At 40.8% G+C, this 23775-nt stretch overlaps 1 protein-coding gene across 1 annotated transcript; it reads left to right on the top strand.

Annotated features, from left to right (window-relative positions):
- Positions 1–16811: 16811 nt before the first annotated feature.
- Neurod1 (neuronal differentiation 1) lies at positions 16812–23119 on the top strand. The gene is made up of 2 exons (XM_020183239.2): positions 16812–16974; positions 18513–23119. Exon 2 carries the CDS (start codon positions 18523–18525, stop codon positions 19591–19593), a length of 1071 nt encoding a protein of 356 aa, XP_020038828.1. The 5' UTR covers positions 16812–16974; positions 18513–18522; the 3' UTR covers positions 19594–23119.
- The last annotated feature ends 656 nt before the right edge of the window (positions 23120–23775 follow it).

Genomic DNA, 23775 nt, shown 5'->3' with positions numbered 1-23775 from the left:
TTATCATATTGATTTTTTTTTTAGTTTTTTTGCTTTTTAAAAAAAATTTTATCGTTTTTACATTTACTCACTTGTGTATACATTGTTTGGCCACCTCCCCCACCCCAGCCTTCTTCCCCGCTCTCCGCCCCAGCTTGCAGGCAGAACATGTTCTACCCTCTTGTCTGATTTTGTTGAACACATAAGAGATAATAAAAAAGACATAACGTTTTTTGCTAGTTTGAGATAAATATAGCTATACAGAGACTCCTAGTGTTGCTTCTATGCACATGTGTATTGCAAACCACATTGGCTCATCTCTGCCAGACCTCTTCATTACTTCCTGGTCCCCTTTCTCATAGTGGCCTCTGCCAGTTTAAGGTTACTTTATTTGCTCCTCTACAGTGTGCACATCAACCTCATTCAAGTTTTAGGTTTCCTTCCCATTCCCTATTCCTCCTGTGTGTGTTCTCCCCTTAGTGTGTGACCCATGTCCAGTAATATTTGTTTTAGGTCTATAATCCACATATATTTGGCCTTTTGAGCCTGACTAACTTCGCTTAAGACGATGTTCTTCAGGTCCATCTATTTACTTGCAAATGGCAAAATTTCATATTTCTTTTTAAACCTGGATCTGCTTCCAGTACTTCATTTTCCACTTTTATATATGTATTTATTTATTTATTTGTGATACTGCAGTTTGAACTCAGGGCCTACACCTGGAGCCACTCCACCAGCCCTTTTTGTCATGGGTATTTTCAAGATAGGGTCTCTTGAACTATTTGCCTGGGATGGCTTTGAACCGTAATCTTTCTGATTTCTGTCTCCTGAGTAGCTAGAATTACAGTCATGAGCCACTGGCTCATTTCAAAATTTCATTTTCTTCAACATTTCTCATTTTTGTAATATGTCATTTAGGTAAAATATTGGTAGACAAGGAGGTATGAACCAATCGACAGCTGTGCAGTGACCAATCACCAGCTGACTTTGAAAAAAGTGACATGATTGGTCACTAATCATGAGGTGTGTCAATTATCAATTATTTACATAGTGATTTTTCAGATGAATAGCTAGCAGTGAGCAGTGAAGTTCATACTTTATGTGATTGCTCACAGTTAATATATTGTGTAACTAAATTTGAACCATGTTGTTGGGGGCTGGTGTTATTTACTCAGACAGTAGTAAATGAAATTTGTGCAAATCAGAATTGCTCAAAGCAATGATTGCCTTGCTATCTAATGCAGACAGTATGTAAGAAGAAAACAAAAGAAAGCCTAGTTTAGAATCCTGAGAAAAATCAATATTTAAAGGATGGCAAAAGAGAAATCTCATAGTAACTCATAAAAGTAGTCAAAGAGGTAGGAGGAAAACCAACAGCATGTGGTGTTACACAAGGCAGAGAAGCGATTGCTGTTATATTTTCCAGAGCAAAAAATATAATTAACAGTTCATAAAATTCACCTTTTTTTTTTCTTTTTAGTACCAGGGATTGAACTCAGTACACTCTTTCCTTCCACACCATATTGCTAGGCAAGCCGTAGCCCTATTCCTTTTGATTTTTTTTTTAACAGGGTCTCCTGCTGACTTTGCTTGGGCTAGTCTCAAACAGTGATCCATCTACCTCCACCTCCCAGTAGCTGGGACCACAGATATATACCACCATGCCTGGATTGTTTTTAAGATAGGGTCTCATTAACTCTCTCTGAGGCTAGCTTTGAATTGTGATCCTCCTGTTTCCATCTCCCAAGTAGCTGAAGTTACTGTTGTGTACCACCACCCCTAGAAAATTACCTTTTTAAAGTACACAATTCAGTGATTTCTTAGTATATTTACAACCACCACCATTATCTAATTGCATAATATTTTCATCACTCCCAAAAGAAACCCCCATACCCTTTAACCCTTTACTCTCTATTCTCTTCCTCAACCATTGCCCCTGAAAACTACTAATCTAAATTCTGTCTCTATGATTTCAACAGCTCTAGGTACTTCCATAAAAGTGGAAGCAAGCAATTTTTTTTTGATTGGTTAATTTCACTTAGTATGTCTCCAAGTTTCATCCATGTTGGAACATGTACCAGAATTTTCTTATTTTTGAGGTTGAATAGTACTCCATTGTTTCAATATACCGTATTTATTTATCCATTCATCAGGTAGTAGACATTTGACTTGTTTCTACTTTGGGGCCATTATGAATAATTTTACTATAACCATTTGCATCCATGCTTTTATGTGAACATGCTTTTAAAAAATACATTCTTAGAGATATACCTAGGAGTAGAAATGCTAGGTAATTTGGTAGCTCCAACTTTTGAGAAGTTGCTAGACTATTTCCACAGTGACTATACCATTTTATATTCCTAACAGCAATGTGTGAAGATTCTTTTTGTAAATATTGTATATGGTTATTTCTTCTCATTTTGTACTACTTGTCTACTTTCTCCCTGTTGAACATAGTACATTTTCCTTGCATACTTGATTTTTTTATTCCACAGTTGTTAGAGTTATCTTCTTCCTATGTAAATAATACATTTTCTTCATACTGAAAATCATTTATAGCTTTCTTATCCCACACTGTATAGAATTTATTCAAATTATTCAGTACATTAAGTCTCTCATACTTCAAGTCATTTGTCCAATTGTTTATAATGACCAAAATAATCTAAATATAGTTAAATATACACAAGAACAATGACTTTATTTACCTTCCCTTCTTCAATTAAATTTAATTCATGCAATCCAGAAATTTTTTGAATGAATACTCCTCATAATAATCTTAGTTGGAGGAGGTGCAAAGTGAAGCAAATTGCCTTTTATTTTGGGAGAGATATTTGTTTGCCCAATTCATTGGGTGAGTCCTTCACTGAGATATCAGGACTCTAAATTTACTTCCCTGACCTTGGCTCATAGACCTTTTTGATACAGCTCGAGTTTCTGCTACCTCCTACATTCCATACCTATCAAAATAAGGCCAGTAATGTAGTGGACAAGCATGATGTTGTGTGGAATAGTGAAATGACCAAAATTACAAGGCTCAATTATTACATAAAGTGGAAAAGTTGATATGTCTGAAATAGAATGCTTCAAAGCACATGGCTCTGGTGCCCTCTATTTATTAGGATAAAGAAAAAATTGTCAGAACAATAGCTGAGTACCCAACATATCAGGGATGTGTTGACATACTCAACTAAAGGCCACGCTAAATAGCACCTACATTTAAAATTACCAATTGATTACGTTTACAGCAACCCACTGACATTCTCCAAGAGCCATCTGTCATCTGCACAAGTAAGGAATGGGGTGCAGGATTTGCAATGAGGGCATCAGGGATTACCACCATATCATAGAGCATATAGATTCAGTTGCCAAACAGGGATCCAAAATTATAAAGGCATAAATGAAATGAAAACTTCTCTCTCACTCAAATGAGAATCCTGGTATAAATAATTAGAACTTTTATGGTGACATTATCAATGACCTAATTCCTTCTGTCTTGTCACACTGTTCCTACAATGGTGCCTTGGTTTATATTTCAGTCAGCACAAAGGGGAAAGGAGATGGGTACACAGTCCATTTTATTGATAAGACCCCCCCCAAAACCATTCTTTTATCACTGTCACTTGCATCCTATTGGCCAAAATTTAATCACATGGGCACATATAGCTACACTGTAGCAGGAAAATGTAATCTTTTTTTCCTCAACAGCTATTTTACCAGTTAAAATTTGGAGATATTGTTTGTATGAGAGAAATGGGGAGTAGACCTATTGAAGGAGTACAAGTCGTTACATTCCTTTCACCTCATATCTTTCAAACCTTTGATGCTGGCTAATCTCTGCAGTTCCTCCAATGTACAGCTTGACTTTTTGGTAAGGACAGGAAGATCAAGATTTGGCCCTTTGTTACATCATAGCCTTCACTGGGGGAGGAGGTTGGTTCAGGAAGCAAGAATGGATATTCAGTCATCTCTCATCTGCAGGAAATGTGGGCACAATCACAGAATGGATTTGCAGAGCTATAGGTGCCATTGTGGCAGTAGTCTTCTAGCCTTCATGTGTCCCCATTATGCTGGATAGATCACATTGACACTTCATACTGTATTAGCTTATAGTCAAGGGCTAATGCTCCCCAAAAGAGCTGTATATTTCCCCTTTCCACTACATAGTTACCTTCTAAAATGGTCAAAGATACTTTAGGAGAGGGCTGGGAGAAAGAATTATGGGATGTACTTGTGATTATATCACAAGGTCCTTCCAGGTTACCTGGCTTCCTCTATATTTAAGACTTGGAGATAGACTTAATTCTGAGAGTTGGGGGAGCAGCCTCATGATATCCTGGTAATTTATGAAATATCTCCATATGGTTTTATCATTCATGTAGTTATTATATTATTATTATTATATTTAATTGCAGAAATCTCATAAAAGGATTCCCTGTGTTAAATGACACCAGCCATCAGTCAATTTCTACTGTGTGGTAAAGATCCCACCTTTCCTTTGACTCTCACATAACACCTTTTCACCTAACACCCAAGAAACACATTATCACAAATACTGTAAGGGATCCCCATTCCATAGTAGCATTTTCAACCCATCTTGAGTAGATTTTTCTAAGGTTCTGTCACTCCCAAAGCAGTGCTCACATGTTAGGCCTAGTTAGGGGTGAGGGAGAAATTTGGACAAAATGAATTCATTCTGAACTTTTCTGATTAAAACTTTATGTTGCTTTTTCTACATCATATCAAGAAAAATTTGATACTTCAGCTTCATGCAGTGTAGGTCATCTTTGAATGTACATTTTAATAAACTTTCTGAGCAAACAATGAGAACTATACCCAGAGGTTTCAGCAGGCTTGTGAATCCAGAATTTCTAATAATTCCAACTAAATTCGTAAACTCAGCCTAATCCTCTCTGGGCTAGAATCTTTAAAAGCTAACTCCACAGATTTTTCCCCATAATTTAGGGCAATAAAGAAGACAAAACCTTGAAAGTGTTTGTGAGCCTTCTCTTGGGTATGCAATTGTTCTGGTCCTAGCTAATCGCTGGTGGGATCTGACAGTAACCCCTAGTGGAGGCAGTGAGCCAGGAGAGTGGAGCATGAAAAGAATTCACATCCTCTTGCAAGTTGAGTCTTTCAGAGGACTCTTCAAGCAAACCCAGACCACACTGACAAGATACAGCAGAGGAAGTGTTTGTGTCGGTAAAGGAGACTTTGCAATTCAATTTGAATATTCAGAGTAGTTGGAGCCATCTAAATCCTCCCAAATATTGTAATTGCAATTCTCAGTTTTTTTTCTCCTTTTCATAAGAGACCAGCAGATGGGCGTGGTTGGGTACTGAGAACCATTAGTGTTTCTTAAACTCAAGTGTGCCTCAGCGTAGCCTGGAGGGCTTCCGAACCATAGACTGCTGGAACTGACCCCAGCATCTCTATTCCCATAGTTCTGGAATGAGAATTGCAGATTTCCTTCTCCAATAAGTTGCCAGTTGTCACCCATGCTACTGATCCAGGGACTACAGTTTGAGAACTGCTGAACTATATCTCAACTCAACAACCACAACCTAGGTTTTATAACAAGTTGTATCAGCTTTGTAATTAAAGTTTCTCATGGAAAATCATAGAAATGTCCTAGTTTGTTGTTCTTACTTGACATTACTCAGAGCAGTTAAAGGTAGACAGCCTAACTCTGTCTTCCTTGTATCCCCATAACGGCTCACTGCACCAGCCACTAGGTATGGCACTTCATTCCAGGTGGCCACAGGTGACAAGGTAATCAACTATTCACTGCTGGGTGCCATCAATTATCATCTCCTTTGAACCCATCATGGTTTCTTAATCAATTGATTACACGTTTCCATTTTCTTATAGTTCTGTTGCCCATAACACTTCCGGAAGTACTAGACTGTAAAGAGGTCTTAATTGCAGACAGTATAACTAACATCACCTGAAAGCTGTACAAATAGATTTCATAATAAGTCTAGTTAATTCACAGAAATGTTAGGTGGGGGGTGGGAAAACTCAGAATCCAGCCCGAGATTCCAAGTATAGCTTCAAAAAACTATATCACAAAACTAGGCTGTTAAGAAAGTCTATATGTCTTTGTTAGAGTCAGGAAGCTACCAGATCCAAAAGCAAGCATCACACTTGCTGGCTTCAGTATATTGCACCCAAGCTTGTGCCAGCCACATAAATGTCCTGTCCTCTGACTCTCCCATGTAACTTGGTTCTAAATTAAAGCTTTATGCATCTAATTGCAAAATGCTCCCACATCTAGAGGGCATAAGAAACATTTTCCATTTATTTTTCCATTTTGGCTTTCCAGCCCTTTCACTCTAGAGCATGTGAAAAGGATGCTAGTTTGGGTCTTGAATGAACCAATCTACAGCATTAATGACAGGATGAAAGTCCAGCATGCACCTTGTATGAGTGTGCATGAATGGCTAAAAGAATAGGAACTGAGCTATGCCGAAAGGAAGGTGTATCTAGAATATGGTGGGTCACAGAGTTCCTAAAAATATTTATTATTCATTATTCTTTTTTTGAGACAATCTTTCTTTGTAGCCCAGGCTAGCCTCAAACTCACCACCTTCCTGCCTCAGCTTTCTTAGTGCTTAGATTACAGAAGTGTGCCACCACACATGGCTTATTCTTCATACTTAATTAGATTGATAGTCTGTAATCTGAAGAGAAGTACAAGTAGGAAAGCACTCTTTTCTAGATGTGGAACTTTGGGCAAGTTACTTATTTCCTCATCCATGTAATGACAATAATAGCTATCATAATATTCATACAGCTGTTTTGATTAAATGAGATTCACTTGTCTATAGCATTTAGTGAAACCACTAACATAAATACTAGCTTACTGTTTACTATAAGATATAGTTAACTTAAAGAATCTCAAAATACTTATAAGCATAGGATATTGGAAACTGTCACTTGAACAGACTTTTCGATTAATCAAAACATCCTACTCAACTAAGCCATCTGGAAAAACTGAATTTTTCACAATAGCATATTACTTATCTAGTGCTACATGGAAAACCACCCCAGAACTTAGTGGATGAAAGCATAAACATTTATTATTCCTCATTTGCCAATGGCTGCCTGAATGCTGGTCTGAACTGTATTTGTCAGGATTCTCACATCCCCCACCCTGTTCTCCCTCTCCCTGGTATATCTCATTTCACTTCAGTCCAAAATTAATGGTTGATAGGGCTCTCCTCTTTTGTATGCTAAAATTGGTGTTTTATTATTTGCAATAGTTTTTGGATACACACATGTTAAAAAATAAGAAACCAAAGCATCCAGGACTACCAAAATTCAATTGTTTATATTCATTTAATACTTATTTGTGAGCATGAGGTAATATTCAAATAGCAAGATATGCATGTAACATGTCTGGTTATTGCCACTGAAAATTCTCTAGCAATGGGAACAGAAATAAGATAACTTCAGTTATTGTTAAAAACCCAGTAAGCTTCTATATAGTATATGCTGTAATTAGGCAAAACTGTTTCTAAACCAGCAATTTACAGAAATATTCAAAAATCACCAGAAAAGTAATACATGTGCTGAGGGAAGGTAAGACTTTATTAACCAGATCAGGAGCCAAAGGAGAAAAAGGTACCAACATGGCACCCATGCACCCATGCATGTATAGAGGGGTGGTGGAGAGTGGTAATGTGTATGTAAGTGTATCATGAACTAAGAACACACCTACTGCATTTAGTATTCAATATGATCCTGAAAGCCACATTCAGTGAGCTTTCTGAGACAACTTTTATAAAACGGTTTCTGTAAAACTGAAAATTACCATCTCTAGAGAAGGAAAAAGGAGCTTTATTTTTTAGGAGGATCATGATTCCAGGCTAGCCTAGGAAAACAGTTAGGTAGAGCCCATCTTAACAAATAAGCCATCTATGCAGTAGATGTAAGTAGAACAATTGAGGTCCAAGGCTGCCCAGGAAAAAAATGTAATACCCTCTCTGAAAAATAACTAAAATAAGATGGACTAGGCATATGGCTCAAGTGGTAGATCACTTGTCTAGCAAGCAGAAGGCCCTGAGGTCAAACCCCAGTAGCATCAAAACAAATATTATCTATTTGATAGATCTGCTTGTTAACTGTCCATGTATTATTGACTATTAGAAACTTTCTATGATTAGAAGCTAAGAAGATTTAAAATAAGTTAGAGTTATTGATAAGAAATGCCAGTCATATCCTTTCCCGTGGCCTCTCTCCACTCCAGGTGAAAGTACTCTTCTTTGTAAGCTTTTAGGCAATGAATATGCCTAGGAAATAGTGCTGGGTTGTAATTCAGTAAGATTCATTTTTCTAAAAGGAAACAAAAAATCTTCTTTATTAAAGATAAAGTAGGGGCATGCTAATTAAAGAACCAGATATGATCAGAGGCAAGCAATTTGATGTCTTCAGGAAAAACAAATTTCAGTGATTCTTAAATAATGAACTCTTCATGAGAAAGGTTAATCTGATGTTATACAATGACTTATCTACATTATATCCTCCAGTCTGATGGCTCTCATCAATTAAATCAACTCACTATAAAACCTGGGCAGATGTAATTGACTAAGTTGTTGTTTACCATTTCCCCACTCTAATCTCCAGCTTGACTCAGCAATTAAAATTACAGTTGTATGTTATTTTAGATAGATCACAAACCATCAAGCTTAAAATTACTTCTTAGAAATAAACATAGAGTTGCTTTTTTTTTTTACAAAATCTAATTTATAATAAAATATTGGTTAAATCCTTTCCCTAGTATGACATAGCAGCTGAAAGTTGCAGGCCTTGGTGTCCAGTGAGCTGGGCTCGAGTCTCTCCTGTGCAGTGAGCAACTCGGTGGCATTGGGCATGTTACTTAACTGGCATAGCCTAATGTTCTTCAACTGTCAAGTGAGAATCGTCATAGCTGTCACCTTAGCGCACCTGGAATGTTTGAAGTGTGTAGTTAATGTGTGCTGTTGTTTTACTTCCTGCTTTGTAGAGTAGTTATGTTATGGCTAAATTATTATTGACTTAAATTTGGTGTGTAACTTCTGAGGAAATGAAGAACATTTGTCCAAGATTGTAAATAATTATGGTTTTTTTAATCACCATTTGGACAATTTGTACAAAACTGAGCTGTGGCCTTAGGGCAAACTTTCTTAACTTGTCTGAGCTGTGTTTTCTGATTTTTCTCATTCCTCTCTAGCCAGCCCAGGCAAAGAACCATTTCCTCTTGCTAGGAAAACTTCAGTAACTTCCCAACTCAGGGCTATAATGTTTTTTACACTCTGATTAAAACAATCTTTCTAAAATACAAATCTTTCTGAAGTCTCAGTGGCACCTTGCTCAACAGCTCAGAGCTCTTTAATAGGGAGCAGGCTCTGGGCCCTGCCTTCTCCTTGTCTGCCTCACTTCCTCTTCTTAGTGCTACACAGGATGATTTTCAGGTTCTTAAACTCCCCAGGTCCGGGTTTTGACCAGTACACTAACCAACTGGAAAGAACTTGCTCCCAGTGCAGCCCCCCTCACCCCGGACCCTCTGCCCCGCATGGGCACCCACACAACACTCCTCCCCTCCCCTTAAAGCTCTGCTTCCTAGGAAGCCTTCTCCCACCAGTCTGGCCCAGTTACCTTGGTATCTGCTTTACAAACTGGTGAGTTTCTTTCTCTTTCCTTTACTTGCTTCAAGTTGGGTGTCTACACAGTCACTTGTGAGTGAATCATGTTAAATCTGTCTCACTAGATAGAAAGCTTCAAAAAAGCAAAGTCTAATGCCTGATTCTATAAATCCCTGTGACCCTAGCTCCTCATAGCACAGAACCTGGCATATAAAAGCACTCAGTACAGATTTGCTGAATATGCTTACCAGGGAGACAACAGTTTCTGAAAGTAGGTGACTAAGAAAACAAATTCCAATAAAATAAAAAATAAAAGGCCCAACTTGAGGCAACTTGAGTCTTTGCCTGTGCCAAGCCCTGGCTCTCTATGTAGAGACTCCAGCATGTGGACAAACAGGAAAATCTAGGGTACTTGTTCTCATCAGAGGTTGTCAATCTTGTTCACATGAAGCCCTAAAAAGTGGAATACAGAAGTAAATTCAAAAGAAAGAAAGATTAAGAGTATATTTGATTTAGCTGACTTTATTATCCTGTCTGTTAACTTTCAGTAACCTAATTCCTTTAAAAAAAAAAAAAGGTCTCCATGTTTCAGGTAAGTAAATTAAAACACTACAAAATACATGAACTTTTCCGGTCACCATCAAAGCATCAAAAGGCTCAGTAAATGATTGCTGCAGACAGAACCTTCCTAAGGGATGCACATCCATTGCTCATATTCTCTCTCTCTCTCTCTCTCTCTCTCTCTGTCTTTCTTCTCCCTCCGTCCTTCCCCCCATGAAGTTATGGATTCCTCCCAACAGTAGGTATGTATGGCCAGGAAGCAGAAAGAGCGTAAAGGTGCCCAGAGAAGCTGAAGCGTCTTGGAAAACGTATTATCAGTGGTAAGCAAACAAGGACGTGGGAAAGGGTTGGGGAGCACAGAAAACACCTGGGCCTGATTCATAATCTTGGCAACATTAGTTGTAACCTGCCTCATCAAATTAAACAGTTTTCAGTGGAAAGGAAAGCAATATGTAGACGTTCAGATAGTAACCAGTGGGAAGAGGAGCATTTGCCTCATGTCAGGCAGCTGTGGTGCCTACCCTCACAGCTTCTCATCCTGTCCTATTATGGCAGGGGTGGCCAGGTCCCTGTAAGATAGCTATTGGCATTCATATTTCTCCCCCTACTTCTGTGGTTCTTTTATTTTTCAGAACAAGTTTGCCTTTTAGGGACAGGATAAACCAATGAGTGTGAGTTATCAGAGAGTCTCAGAATGTCAGACCATCTCACAAAGGGGAAAAATCTCACAGGAAGAAAATAGACAAAGGTGCTCACCAGTAACTTGGGAAGTTGTTTTTACATATCTAGTCCCATTACAAACAGATCATGCTACAACATTGTCTGCAAAACAACTAAAGTGCAGGCATATCGTGCCATGTCTGTATGTGTGCAACTATTTATTTGTTTATTTATTACTGGAACCTAACCTCATAATCAGATTGTTCTGTTTGGGCCCCACAGTGGCTTGTCACTGAGTAAAAATAATTTCCCATGGCAGGTGCTCCCAGCAGGTGGCTGCTCACGGTACCTGCTTCCGAAAGGTAGATTTAGTCAGAGATTTTATTTTAATATGAAATCTGTATTACAGCCTGAGCCACTACTGGGTGATGTGCCAAAATTCATGTCGGCAGCATGATTTATTATGTGAAAATACCACAGAACTAATCAGTGGAGTTACTAATTAATACAAATCTGCATTTTTTGCATAAGCAATTAGTGCAAGGAGAGAGAGTGAAAGAGGAAGTTTGACTCCTTTAATCTCAGTGCCTATTCAAGCAGAAAGACCCACCAGGGCCAAACTCCAAGATCCACATTTGAAATTTTCCCACTTTGATTAGTTAAAGACATAAAAGGTCAAATTATCAATATTTAATTCAAGTGGAAATACATTTTATAAAAAGAAAATAAAACATTTTATTTAAAGAAGGTGAGACTCCAGGGGTGAATTCCTGTATTGAAAATAACCATATTTTCCATTACAGTGAAACCCGAACAATATATGATAAACATTTTGTTTATTATTAATGACATTTTAAAAATTACATTAGTAAGTGTTATGTGGGGGGGGGATTATGTTGTATATTTTTTAAATACTTAAATTGATGAAGTTACATGCTTCACTAAGACTCTTCCCAGCATATTCTGAATAAACCATCTGTACTAAAACAAAATATTAAAATCTGGTATAATTTATTTAGATAATTGTCTGGCTCACCACATCTGAGGAAATAATGCCATTTAACTTCTGTAGGTTTGCTTTTCTCACTAATTTGACAGGAATTATTTACAGTATAAAATAGCTGGAGAGTTGATGGTATAATGGTGATAAGGAAACATATTCTCCATAAATTAAAATGAAAAAAAAATTTAGGAATATTTTATTATTTCTATGGACAGCAAATAAGAGATTTATTTTGGTTTTGAAGCCTTGTGGCAAAAAATGAAAATGTTAGAACAATGACTACCTTTCTGAAAGTTATTCAACTCATGGCTTCTGTCTTTGTTTCAAACTCATATACTTTAACTCTTCCCTCACTCCTAAACCTAGATTTCTAGTTTCCAGGGAACTTATTCTGAGAAGGAGGACGATTAGATGTAGTCTTACAGGGATATCTGACTAATGTTACTGACACGATGACCAATAGTTTAAGGAAAGAAAGCCAACAAGAAGAAGGAAAAGACTGCTCAAGGAGAAATTCTGGTAAATCTTAATAGGGCAAGTTTCAGTCAGTGAAGTAGGAATTGTCCAGGGTGCTGATACTTTCAGGAATCATTTATCCTACAAGCTGCCGGTGGAGGTAGGGAATAGGGAATGACTTGTCTGCGCTCTTCACCCTGTAGGAATTGTCCAGGTCTCTTCTCCCAATCCACGATGGCAGCCACTATTAGGGGACGTCCTCGGTGAGCCTTGGCTCTCCACTCCTGAAGCTAAGTCTAGGTATGGGGATTATTGTTGCTAAGGCAAAGACTGAAGAATTTTTTTTTTCTGTTAAGACAAAGACTGGGTGCTTGTTGGTTCCATGGCCCTGCGGTCCCCTTTGTACCTCAAGCCATTCCTCACTTCTGGAGAAACAGGTGCGTGACCTGTGGTCACGCTCTTCACAGAGTAGTTGCATCCCTGAACACAGTCATGTCGACTCTCACACCCACACACTTAAACACACACTCGTGTGTACATAGTTGTTGGCACACTCACATTCGTATATCCATCCACTCAAATGTTCGCATAAACTGTCACACACATATTCATATACACACGATAACACACATTCACACATGCGCTTATACACTCACTTAGATTCACAGTTACAATCACACACTAACACATGTGCACACACAGGCTTTCTGACATAGGAGACCTTGGACATTCGTGCTGGAGACCCAGGTCTGCCAAGATACTCTGCCTGTGTTTATTTTATGTAGATGATTCTGCGTCGTGAATAGTTTAAGGAAAGCCCCTCAATTTTAACGGAGAACTCTAGGCAAAGTATCCTCCAGGTCTGTGGGCGCCAGGAGGGGAGCCAAAGGCCCCGATGGGACCCAGAGGACGTAAATAATAAATAAAAGGGCCCAGACAGGCCGAGCTGGGGAAGCCCGGCACTAAATCACTCCCCAAATCACAGGCGCGCCGTGCTCCATCCAATAGCTCTAAGCAATTTGTGGAGTTGGGGGCTGGAATCAATTTTTTTTCTGTTCTCGCAGGTGCAATATGAATCAATTATCTTAATTAAGATTATGCCGCAAGCCCAGGAGATTTGGGGAGGACGGGTTTTGCGCTCGCGGCGATAGCGAGGCATTTTAATAGAGTCTCTCTTGCTCCTGGCTCTCCCTTGTCGCCTGCCTGTCGAGCCCGGGCAGCTTCTGCCCAGAATCCCGCTTTTTACCGTGCCCGTTGTCTGGTCAGAACCTGTACGGTCCTCCTAGAGCCTCTTAAGGGCTTCTTACAACTGGACCTAACAAGGAAGCCATAGCTCTCATCTGCCAGCTCTTGTGTCCTCCCCGCACTCTGAAATGTCTACTCTCAGCGCCCCTCACCGCCGGCCCAGAGGCGCTGGAACACGCCCAGGCCAGGACACCCCTGTCCCAGCAAGGCAGGAGAGGACGCTCGCGCCTCTCCAGACCCGTGGGCCGTCCTGGGCACATTAGGTCCTTTCACTGAATACAACGCTCCATTCGGAAGAGCAAGCATCTGTCTCTCCCAGAAACAGGTCACCAGCGGGGACGCCGGTCGGGCCCCTGCTCTTTATCTTGGCTCTGTGAATGCGAGACTACCCCTTCCCCCTCCCCCTAGCCGCCAGCCACACGCTTCCCACCCCCTACGTCCTGGTCACTAGCCTAGGCCCCCTTTCGCCCTCCTCTCCCCTCGCCTACCTTCTTCCCTCCCCTGCGCCCCTCCCTGGCCACGCGTCCCCCCACCCCACCCCACTCCTCTGTTGTAAACGCCCTGACGCCAGTCCCGCGCTGCACCTCGGAGCAGGGACTCGGGGACATCAGATTTAGGGCTTTGCTCGAGGGCAGTGAGTCATGAAAGCGGCTTTTGTTGCCTGCGCGTGCGGTTCGCGTGCCGCTCGGCAGCCTACGGCGCCAGTCGGGACAGGAGGTGGGGGCGTGTGACTAAATCGCAGCGTGGGGAGAGGGAGAGAACTTGGGCGATGGGGCGGGGGAGGGGGGCAGTGTGCAACCGTCCAAACAAGTCCAAGTGCAAAGCCACGAAGATAAGGAGGCCAGGCTGGGCTGTGGAGAAAATCCTCCGAGCTGTTACGCGGCGCCTCAAACTGGATTCTCTCCAGGCGTCCCGGCCCTCTTGCCCCACTTTTTTGTAACCAACCCCTCTCCCCTCAAAAAAAAAAAAAAAAAAAAGCCACCACAGGCAGAAACAACAAGAAGCCTCAATCAGGCGGGTTTTTTGGCATTTCCTTCGTAATGGGCCTTATTACCGAGCCGCACCCTCCCTCGGGCTCCGCCAGCACTTGCTGAGCGCCGTGATGTTTGGGCCCAGTGTCAACATCTGACCGCGGAAAACTGGGGAAGTTCGCTGAGAGTCACCATGAGACCAGACCTCAGCCAAGTGCTTGGAACGTCGGGAAATGGCTTTTCCTTTGTACAAATCCCTGGGCCTTCAGAGCACCTGGAGCTTGCCCTCCTTCCCCGCTCCTAACATCTCCTCTAGAGCTCCCCCAAAATGGCGAAATGAGAGCTAAGACATGGTTTACACATTCCCAAGGCACGACGTGCTAGCTCGTCGGGATGACTGCCAGGAATGTGGCACTGAAAGCCTGCTGCAAAGGTGAGGACCTCTGGATTGTGGACCAGCCCGTGCAGATTCAAACTCAGCACCGACAACACAGAGGGAACCACAGTAAATACTGGGACCGTGCTCCTTAGGCAATTCTTTTTTTCCTCCTCTGCTTTGTCAGCCGACCGAAGAGCCATAGAAAAGCAAAAACTGTACACAATTCTGCTCTGGAACCTCTGCGATTCACGCCATGCTTTGGGTCATGGAGCAGACGGCACAATTACTTTCCTTTCGCTTTCTGAATATTGCTGGACGCGGGATACTGCACCCTGAACCTTCCAGACGCTCCTATCTCCAGGGAACCCTCTTCCCACATCTCCCCTCATTGTGCCCCACTCCAGCTGCTCCACCCTCATGTTGTTTGCAAACTCTTAGGGAGGGCGATTGCCTCTAAGTAATTCAAGTATGATTCACTCACTGCAAAGGGGGTCCAGGTCGATCTCTGTCTAAAAAAAAAAAAAGGCCATTCGGGAACATGCCTTGTTCAGAAAGACTAAATAAAGAACCGCTATTTAGGAATAAATACGGCTCTTTCAGAATTGATCAGGAAGTTTAGTAGTCTTTGCTTGACCCCAAAAGATGGAGGCCGCGCGTCAAATTAGAGGTTTAGAAGTCACGCCCTTGGTTGCGCCAGTGGTCTTGGTAGAAAGACAGGAGAGTGACCGGTTCATTTTAGGCCTTTGCGTCCTCGGTTTTTTTTTTTTTTCTCCTGACCCAAGTACCCATTTACTGGCACGAGATTGGGGACCAAGGGCACAGTCCATGCTGTAACAGGGTGCCACCACCGCGTTTGTGGTCGTTGTTTGGACTAGGAACCCAAGGCCGCGGGGTGGTGGTGGTGGTGGTGGTGGTGGGAAACACGTTGGCGTGGGGACCAGAACTTTCTCTGCTCTGGCTAGGTGAGCACATTTTTTGAAGTAATGTGGTGGCCTTTTAAAAAAGGTAGACTCCAAGCGTCAGAAAAGCGTGAAGGCCAATCGAGCCCAAGGTTTGCCAACCTTTGAGGACAAAACTCTAGGAGTGAAGGTGGAAATCCACATCCCACACAGTGAGGAGCCCACAGGGACAGGAGTAGCTGCTGGTTAGGGCTTAGGGATTAGCATATATGGTGGGAGTGGAGTGGCAGGCACAAAATTTTTATGTTGTTGGGTCTGGGAGCGGGTGATGCAGTTAAGAAAGCTACTCTAGCTTTCTGGTCTCAAAGCTGCGTTTACAGATGAGCCATTTTTATATGAAGTATATGCCTAGAGAGGTTGGTATTAGGAGAAACCCCCTTTTGGCACCCATAAGCGAAGCGTCTGCCAAGGGGCAGAAACCAAGAGTTGGGCCCTTTTTAGAGAGGGCAGTGAGTCATGCTGCCTGGAAAAGAACGGCAAGTTTTACTGGTGCCTCAGTCTCCCTGCTTCTGCTTTTTTGCCTCTGCCTTCCCGCGCGAATGCAGGCTAAGCGCGCTGACCTACTCAGTCATCGTTAGCTTTCCCGCTCCCTTCCCTCAACCCCCTCCCCTCTCTATGCCCTCTCCCTTCTGCCGCCAGAAAGGGTTAATCTCTCCTGCGGGTGAAAACAGGTCCGCAGTGTCTCTAACTGGCGACAGATGGGCCACTTTCTTCTGGCCACAAAGGGGCCGGAATGGAGCGCTCCGCGGCATACAAATAGGCAGGTCACGTGGTTCCTGGCTCTTGGCTGGACCGGGAAGACCATATGGCGCATGCCGGGGAGGAAGGAGAAGGGGCGGAGGTAGGGGTGGGGGACCAGAGGAGCGGTTGTCAGAGAAGGGCGGGAGAAGAGCAAGGCTGAGAGTGGGTGGGGGCTGGGGCAGGAAGCGCGCCGCCTGGACGCGTGCGCAAGTGCTGCGTGCAGAGACCTGCTGGCTGCTCAGCTCATGGCCCCGCCCGCGCTCAGCATCACTAACTCGGCTATATAACCTGAGCACCCGTGCAGCCCGCACACGAGAAATTCGCCCACGCAGAAGGCACGTCGTCCGGAGGCCCCAGGGTTATGAGATCAACACTACTCAGGACCTTCTAACAACAGGTAATTACAATTTTTTTTTGCTCGAGAATAAAAACAATAATTGAAGACTTGATATACCTACATATTCTGTATGTGCACGTTTGGGAATGTGTCGTATGTTATTGAGAACAGTATCCCTTTCCATAATTGCGCACAAGTACTCACACATAATGAGTCCAGGCACACAAGTACCCCCTGCAGGCTTTCTAATTAAATTAAAAAATTTTAATAGCATAGGAGCTTCTTGGATTAAAAAATAGTAACTATAAACATTTGTTAGTGGTTATTTTGAAATCCTAAAAGCAAATGACTACTTCACTTTCTCACTTCTTTCAGTAAGAAAAAAAAATACCATCTACCAAGATTCATTTTGTGTACATATATTTTATGCACAATGAGACTGTCAAGCTGTCTTTTCGGTGAACGAATGTGGATACCTTGAGTACACACAGGCTGGAAAATAAAACGGGTTCAGAGATAATTTAGTTGAAAGGGGAGTGAAGAAAGGGAGAGGGACCTACTACTGCTACCTGTTACAGCTCCAGAAGCGGCCAAGTCCCCAGTAGCCACTCCTGGAGCTAGACAGTTGTTTTACTTTACTAAAGGCTTCTTATGTTCTTTATTAGAAGCGGCAACTTCGCCATTGCCAATCGCTGACCATTATAATTACTCAATCTTTTAAAGGGAGGTTTGAGGCGAACTTTGAAAAGCCCCAATAAAGAGCGGGCGGCCCTTTCAATGGGCTGTTTATTAGAGAGGAGCCTTCCGCACCTGATCCCCAGCGCGTGGGAGCGCGCTCTACACCGCCGCGCCCCCAGCCCTAGCCTTGGAGCCTGAGCTTTTGTACAAGGTGGAAATTTAGCGGAGGGCGAGGGATGGCAGGCAAGAAAAGAAAGGCAAAGGAGGGAAGGGATGACTCCTGTCTACTTTTGTTGCCAAGTGTTTCGTTGATGGTGGAATAATTTGGTAGAAAGTACTTTTCTTCCCCCGTGCATTTGCTGTTCGATCTCTTTTCAGCATAAGCCTCTTTAAAATCACTGCCAGTAATGGTAAATTACGTAATGGCTCTTCATCTTAAATTGCTAAATACTGAGAAGCCAGAACAGGGATGGGAACAGAATGTGTGATTTTCAAACTCATCATTTTTGTGGAGTTCTGAGTGACTTTGGACACATGCAGATAAATATGAAGTCGCTCAAACATACATTCATTTCCACACGAATTATCCTGCCGGGCAGTCACCATACACACAGTTAAGTTAATCACTAGGAAACGTACACACATGTGGGAGTGATGTACACATTTACATATCCACCACAACCTGCAGACACCCCGCAGTCCTGCCCTCTGCGTATCAGTGAGGCACGAACACGACATTATAAAAGCACTGCATATAACTTTTCCTAAGAGGCATCCATTTTGTAGTGAACTGGTATTTCTCTTTACACGCATTAGGGAGTGGGAGCTGAGGGCTTATCTAGGTTTAAATGTAGCGTTTTCTTTTTTCTTTCTTTCTTTTTTTTTTTTTTCTGCTTGTCTCTCTCCCCTGTTGAATATAGGAACGGAAACATGACCAAATCATACAGTGAGAGCGGGCTGATGGGTGAGCCTCAGCCCCAAGGTCCTCCAAGCTGGACAGACGAGTGTCTCAGTTCTCAGGACGAAGAACATGAGGCAGACAAGAAGGAGGACGAACTCGAAGCCATGAATGCGGAGGAGGACTCCCTGAGGAACGGGGGAGAAGAGGAGGACGAGGATGAGGACCTGGAAGAGGAGGAAGAAGAGGACGAGGAGGAGGATGATCAAAAGCCCAAGAGACGCGGCCCCAAAAAGAAGAAGATGACCAAGGCGCGCCTGGAGCGGTTTAAACTGAGGCGCATGAAGGCCAACGCTCGGGAGCGGAACCGCATGCACGGGCTGAACGCGGCTCTGGACAACCTGCGCAAAGTGGTACCCTGCTACTCCAAAACTCAGAAGCTGTCCAAAATCGAGACACTGCGCTTGGCCAAGAACTACATCTGGGCTCTGTCAGAGATCCTGCGCTCAGGAAAAAGCCCTGACCTGGTCTCCTTTGTACAGACGCTCTGCAAGGGCCTGTCCCAACCCACCACAAACCTGGTTGCGGGCTGCCTGCAGCTCAACCCTCGGACTTTCCTGCCTGAACAGAACCAGGACATGCCCTCGCACCTGCCGGCGGCCAGCACTTCCTTCCCGGTGCACCCCTACTCCTACCAGTCTCCGGGGCTGCCCAGCCCTCCCTACGGTACCATGGACAGCTCCCACGTCTTCCACGTAAAGCCGCCGCCACACGCCTACACCGCAGCGCTGGAGCCCTTCTTTGAAAGCCCCCTGACTGATTGCACCAGCCCTTCCTTTGACGGACCCCTCAGCCCGCCGCTCAGCATCAACGGCAACTTCTCTTTCAAACACGAACCATCCGCCGAATTTGAAAAAAATTATGCCTTTACCATGCACTATCCTGCAGCGACCCTGGCAGGGGCCCAAAGCCACGGATCAATCTTCTCAGGCGCCGCTGCCCCTCGCTGCGAGATCCCCATAGACAATATTATGTCCTTTGATAGCCATTCGCATCATGAGCGAGTCATGAGTGCCCAGCTCAATGCCATCTTTCACGATTAGAGGCACGTCAGTTTCACCATTCCCGGGAAACGAACCCACTGTGCTCACAGTGACTGTCGTGTTTACAAAAGGCAGCCCTTTTGGTACTACTGCTGCAAAGTGCAAATACTCCAAGCTTCAAATGATATATGTATTTATTGTCGTTACTGCCTTGGGAAGAAACAGGGGCTCAAACTTCCTGTTCACCTTATGTATTATTTTCTATAGCTCTTCTATTTTAAAAAAATAATAATACAGTAAAGTTAAAAAAAAAAGTGCACCACGAATTTGGTGTAGCTCTATTCATATCGTATTAATTATCTGATCGGTATAACAAAATCACAAGCAATAATTAGGATCTATGCAATTTTTAAACTAGTAATGGGCCAATTAAAATATATATAAATATATATTTTTCAACCAGCATTTTACTACTTGTTACCTTTCCCATGCTGAATTATTTTGTTGTGATTTTGTACAGAATTTTTAATGACTTTTTATAATGTGGATTTCCTATTTTAAAACCATGCAGCTTCATCAATTTTTATACATATCAGAAAAGTAGAATTATATCTAATTTATACAAAATAATTTAACTAATTTAAACCAGCAGAAAAGTGCTTAGAAAGTTATTGTGTTGCCTTAGCACTTCTTTCTTCTCTAATTGTAAAAAAATTGCACAATTTGAGCAATTCATTTCACTTTAAAGTCTTTCTCTCTCCCTAAAATATAAACCAGATCCATAACTCTCAAGAGGATGAAAAAAACAAGAGATGCATTCATTATTAAAACATATCAAATCAATACATTACTTGCACAAGCTTGTATATACATATTATAAATAAATGCCAACACACACTTCTTTAAATCAAAAGCTGCTTGACTATCACATACAATTTGCACTGTTTCTTTTTAGTCTTTTACTTCTTTGCATTCCATAATTTTACAGAGCATCTGAAGCTATTGATGTTTCCAGAAGATATAAATGCATGATTTTATACATAGTCACACAAATGGTGGTTTGTCATATATACATGTAATAAATCTGAGCCTAAATCTATTCAGGTTGTTAATGTTGGGATTTATACCTATTGTAGTCAATTAGTACACTAGCTTAAATAAAATGAAAACCATTTAATTCATAATTAGAACAATAGCTATTGCATGTAAAATGCAGTCCAGAATAAGTGCTGTTTGAGATGTGATGCTGGTACCACTGGAATTGATCTGTACTGTAATCTTGTTTGTAATCCTGTATATTATTATGGTGTAATGCACAATTTAGAAAACACTCATCCTGTTGCAATAAAATAGTATTGAAAATCAGAGCAGTTGTTGTTTTTCTTCCTACAATGATTATTAAAGGATAAAATTATTCTTAGGGAGAAATAGTTGCTTATTTCCTGTGTTAAAAATACTAAATGCTATTTGTAGAATAAAGTAAAAAGTTTACTTTGGCATATGCTGTAGTCCATTTATCTTGCTTAGAGAGTCACCAGTTCTTTGTAGATAACAAAAAAGATCTAAGTAATGTTTCATTATTTGTAATATGGAGTAGCAGGGTAAGTGAAACAAACAATATATTTTGGGGGTGGGGTAGTTGTTTGTTTATTTTGTTTTAAATGCCTTCACTTTTAGGCTTTCTTTTCCCATTTAAAAAAATGTTTGCGTCGCCGGTTTTCTTTTCTTTAAAACGTGGATTTAGCTAATTACTAACAAGCAAGACATGGATAAGTACCTGAGTTTAGTTTCCCTACACATCTAAAACATATGAAAACTTTACCATTTTCTTGGTGTTCTATTGCCTGTACATTTTTCCTGAATTTGAATAGGTCTCTCTTTCAAAAGAGTACTGTCCCAAAGAGAAAGTTATATACCTTTGGATAAATATCCAAGGGAATTTATTTAATTAATTGAAAGACTCCAAGAAGAAGTGCATTTTATACTTTTTCTATAAGCATCTTGGGATGATTTCAATGATTTTTCCGAAGAAAAATATTAATAGATTACTTGTATTTAAGAACACACTATTTGTACCTTGTTTTAGGAAGGTGTAATAGCTTCCCAGTCTCCTTTGGGGCAGTACTCTCTCGTTTCATAAACTCAACTATGGAAGAAAAAAACCTTAACAGATAATTTTGTCCATTGTTAAGTCCACTTAAAAAAATCGTTTCGCATTGCCCTTCCCATAAGAAATGACTGTCGGTCATGATTCCTAGGGAATAACATTTTGGCAATTGCACCCTGGCTCTACTGTGGTGCTCTGATTACTGTCATTAGTAACTCCATTGTTCTTCCTTGATTTGGATGCCACATTGGATGACTACCTCCATTCCCAAGCTTGTTCCTTTAATCTTCTTCTCATTGGTGATTTAAGGGTTCCAGAAAGCTGACCTCATTTAGCAAGCTGCTCCAGAAAAATGTGAGTAATTTAATGGACAGGAACAATTAGCCATACTAACAACAGTGCCAATGGGGCTGCATCAAGCTGTGACAGTAACATTAAGGAATAGCTCAATGTTAAAAAACGTCTGAGTACAATTTAAAATATATCATTTTAACATGTTTTCCATCAGCCTCCATCACATGACAGAAATACATTTAAGTTAGTCCCAACTTTACCCAAAATGCAGCAATCTCCTTCCAAATGAATCAGAGTTGTTATTTTGGAACCAAGCTGTTGCTTTCACTATTCTGGATTGTCTCACTGTTCTGACTTTAAGAGACTTAACACTAATATTTAAACATTCCAGCCTTCCAGCACAGGAGACCATGAAGTGAACATTCAGATCTGATCTATTAAGCAGCTCAATTTCACCTGTAATTAAAATTAGATGTCTTCATGCAAACTAAAACTGTTGCTATCATGAAAAGAAGAAATAATGAGAGAATTACATTTCAACAATCCAGTTTTCAAACCAGCAAACAGGGGAATGTAGACCACAGGTTTTTATGAAAGATAGAAATGAAGATGGAAAGTTAGGTTTGAGGTTTGTTTGTTTGTTTGTTTTTCTCATTTTGCTTGTACAATTTCATTGTAAAGCATAGGGATTCTTTCAGTCAGTCAGGGAGTAACTCACATGCCACCATCTTTTATTCAAAGGCAGGCACAGATGTTCCTTCTGCAGGGGAGGTTTTAATTTATGAAAATGATATTGTTTATGCATGAATGAACTGCATGCACTCTGCATAACACATAGCACTTCCATCTGATCAGAGAAATACCACAGAACCAGTGCCAATGTCAGAAACATATTCTACAAATTTACTCACTTAAATGTTTAATGAATATTTGGAAGGCATTTTCAAGCCACAAGAAAACTTTAAATTACCTTTCTTATTTATTTTATGAATTGCTACCCATATTTAAGAGACTTACAGTTTTTACATTTGGCTGATGCTTGTATCTTCTACCAACAACATTTTCACTGAGTGAAAACCAACCAAAAAGAAGAAATACTGACACCTTTAGCTTTATTGGGGAAAACATTTCTTCTAGTTTTGCAGTACACTGCTTGTTACAATATTTGGAGTCTGTATGTTCCTCTTGAGTAATTACTATTCTTATCATATAAAATATTTAGATCAACTTATTTAATGCGAAAATCCTTTGAAGAATTATTTCTAGAAACTGGCATTTAAAGTCAGCAGACAATTTCATAGTTGGAGATGAAATTTGGCTAAATATTTTAATGGGTGTATAATTCCTATTGAATAGGAATACTGTGAATAACTCAGATTTCATTTACATCATCAATTGCAGTTCAACAATATGACCCATCTACTTTTAATCCTATATGCAAATTTAGATAGAGAATTATAATACCTTGTACTACTCTATTTTTTAGATTTATAATATGTTACAGTAAATAACAAAATTTTGAAACAAAATTTAAATGTTATAATGTTAAGTTCAATGTTACTGATCTTAAAAAATTCTCCCTATGTTTTCCACATTTGAAAATGTTCTTACAAAATTAATGCATTTTCTAAAAGAAGCTAGCAATTATTGAAGTGATATATGGATCATTAGCTAGCAGTTTGAACCAAGCTATTTTAGTTCTATAATTATGTGAGAAATTTAAAGTGAAAATATCTATTAAACAATTAAAATCAGGTTTCAAAACATAGGCTGTTTTTATCATAATGGGAAAAGTAAAATAGCAAAGCTGTTTCTTAAAATATGCTAAAACCTCCTTTATT

The sequence above is a fragment of the Castor canadensis genome, chromosome 4 (genome assembly GCF_047511655.1).
Source record: "Castor canadensis chromosome 4, mCasCan1.hap1v2, whole genome shotgun sequence".
In the NCBI taxonomy this organism is placed as follows: domain Eukaryota; kingdom Metazoa; phylum Chordata; class Mammalia; order Rodentia; family Castoridae; genus Castor; species Castor canadensis.
This window is presented reverse-complemented; position numbering and strand designations above follow the sequence as displayed.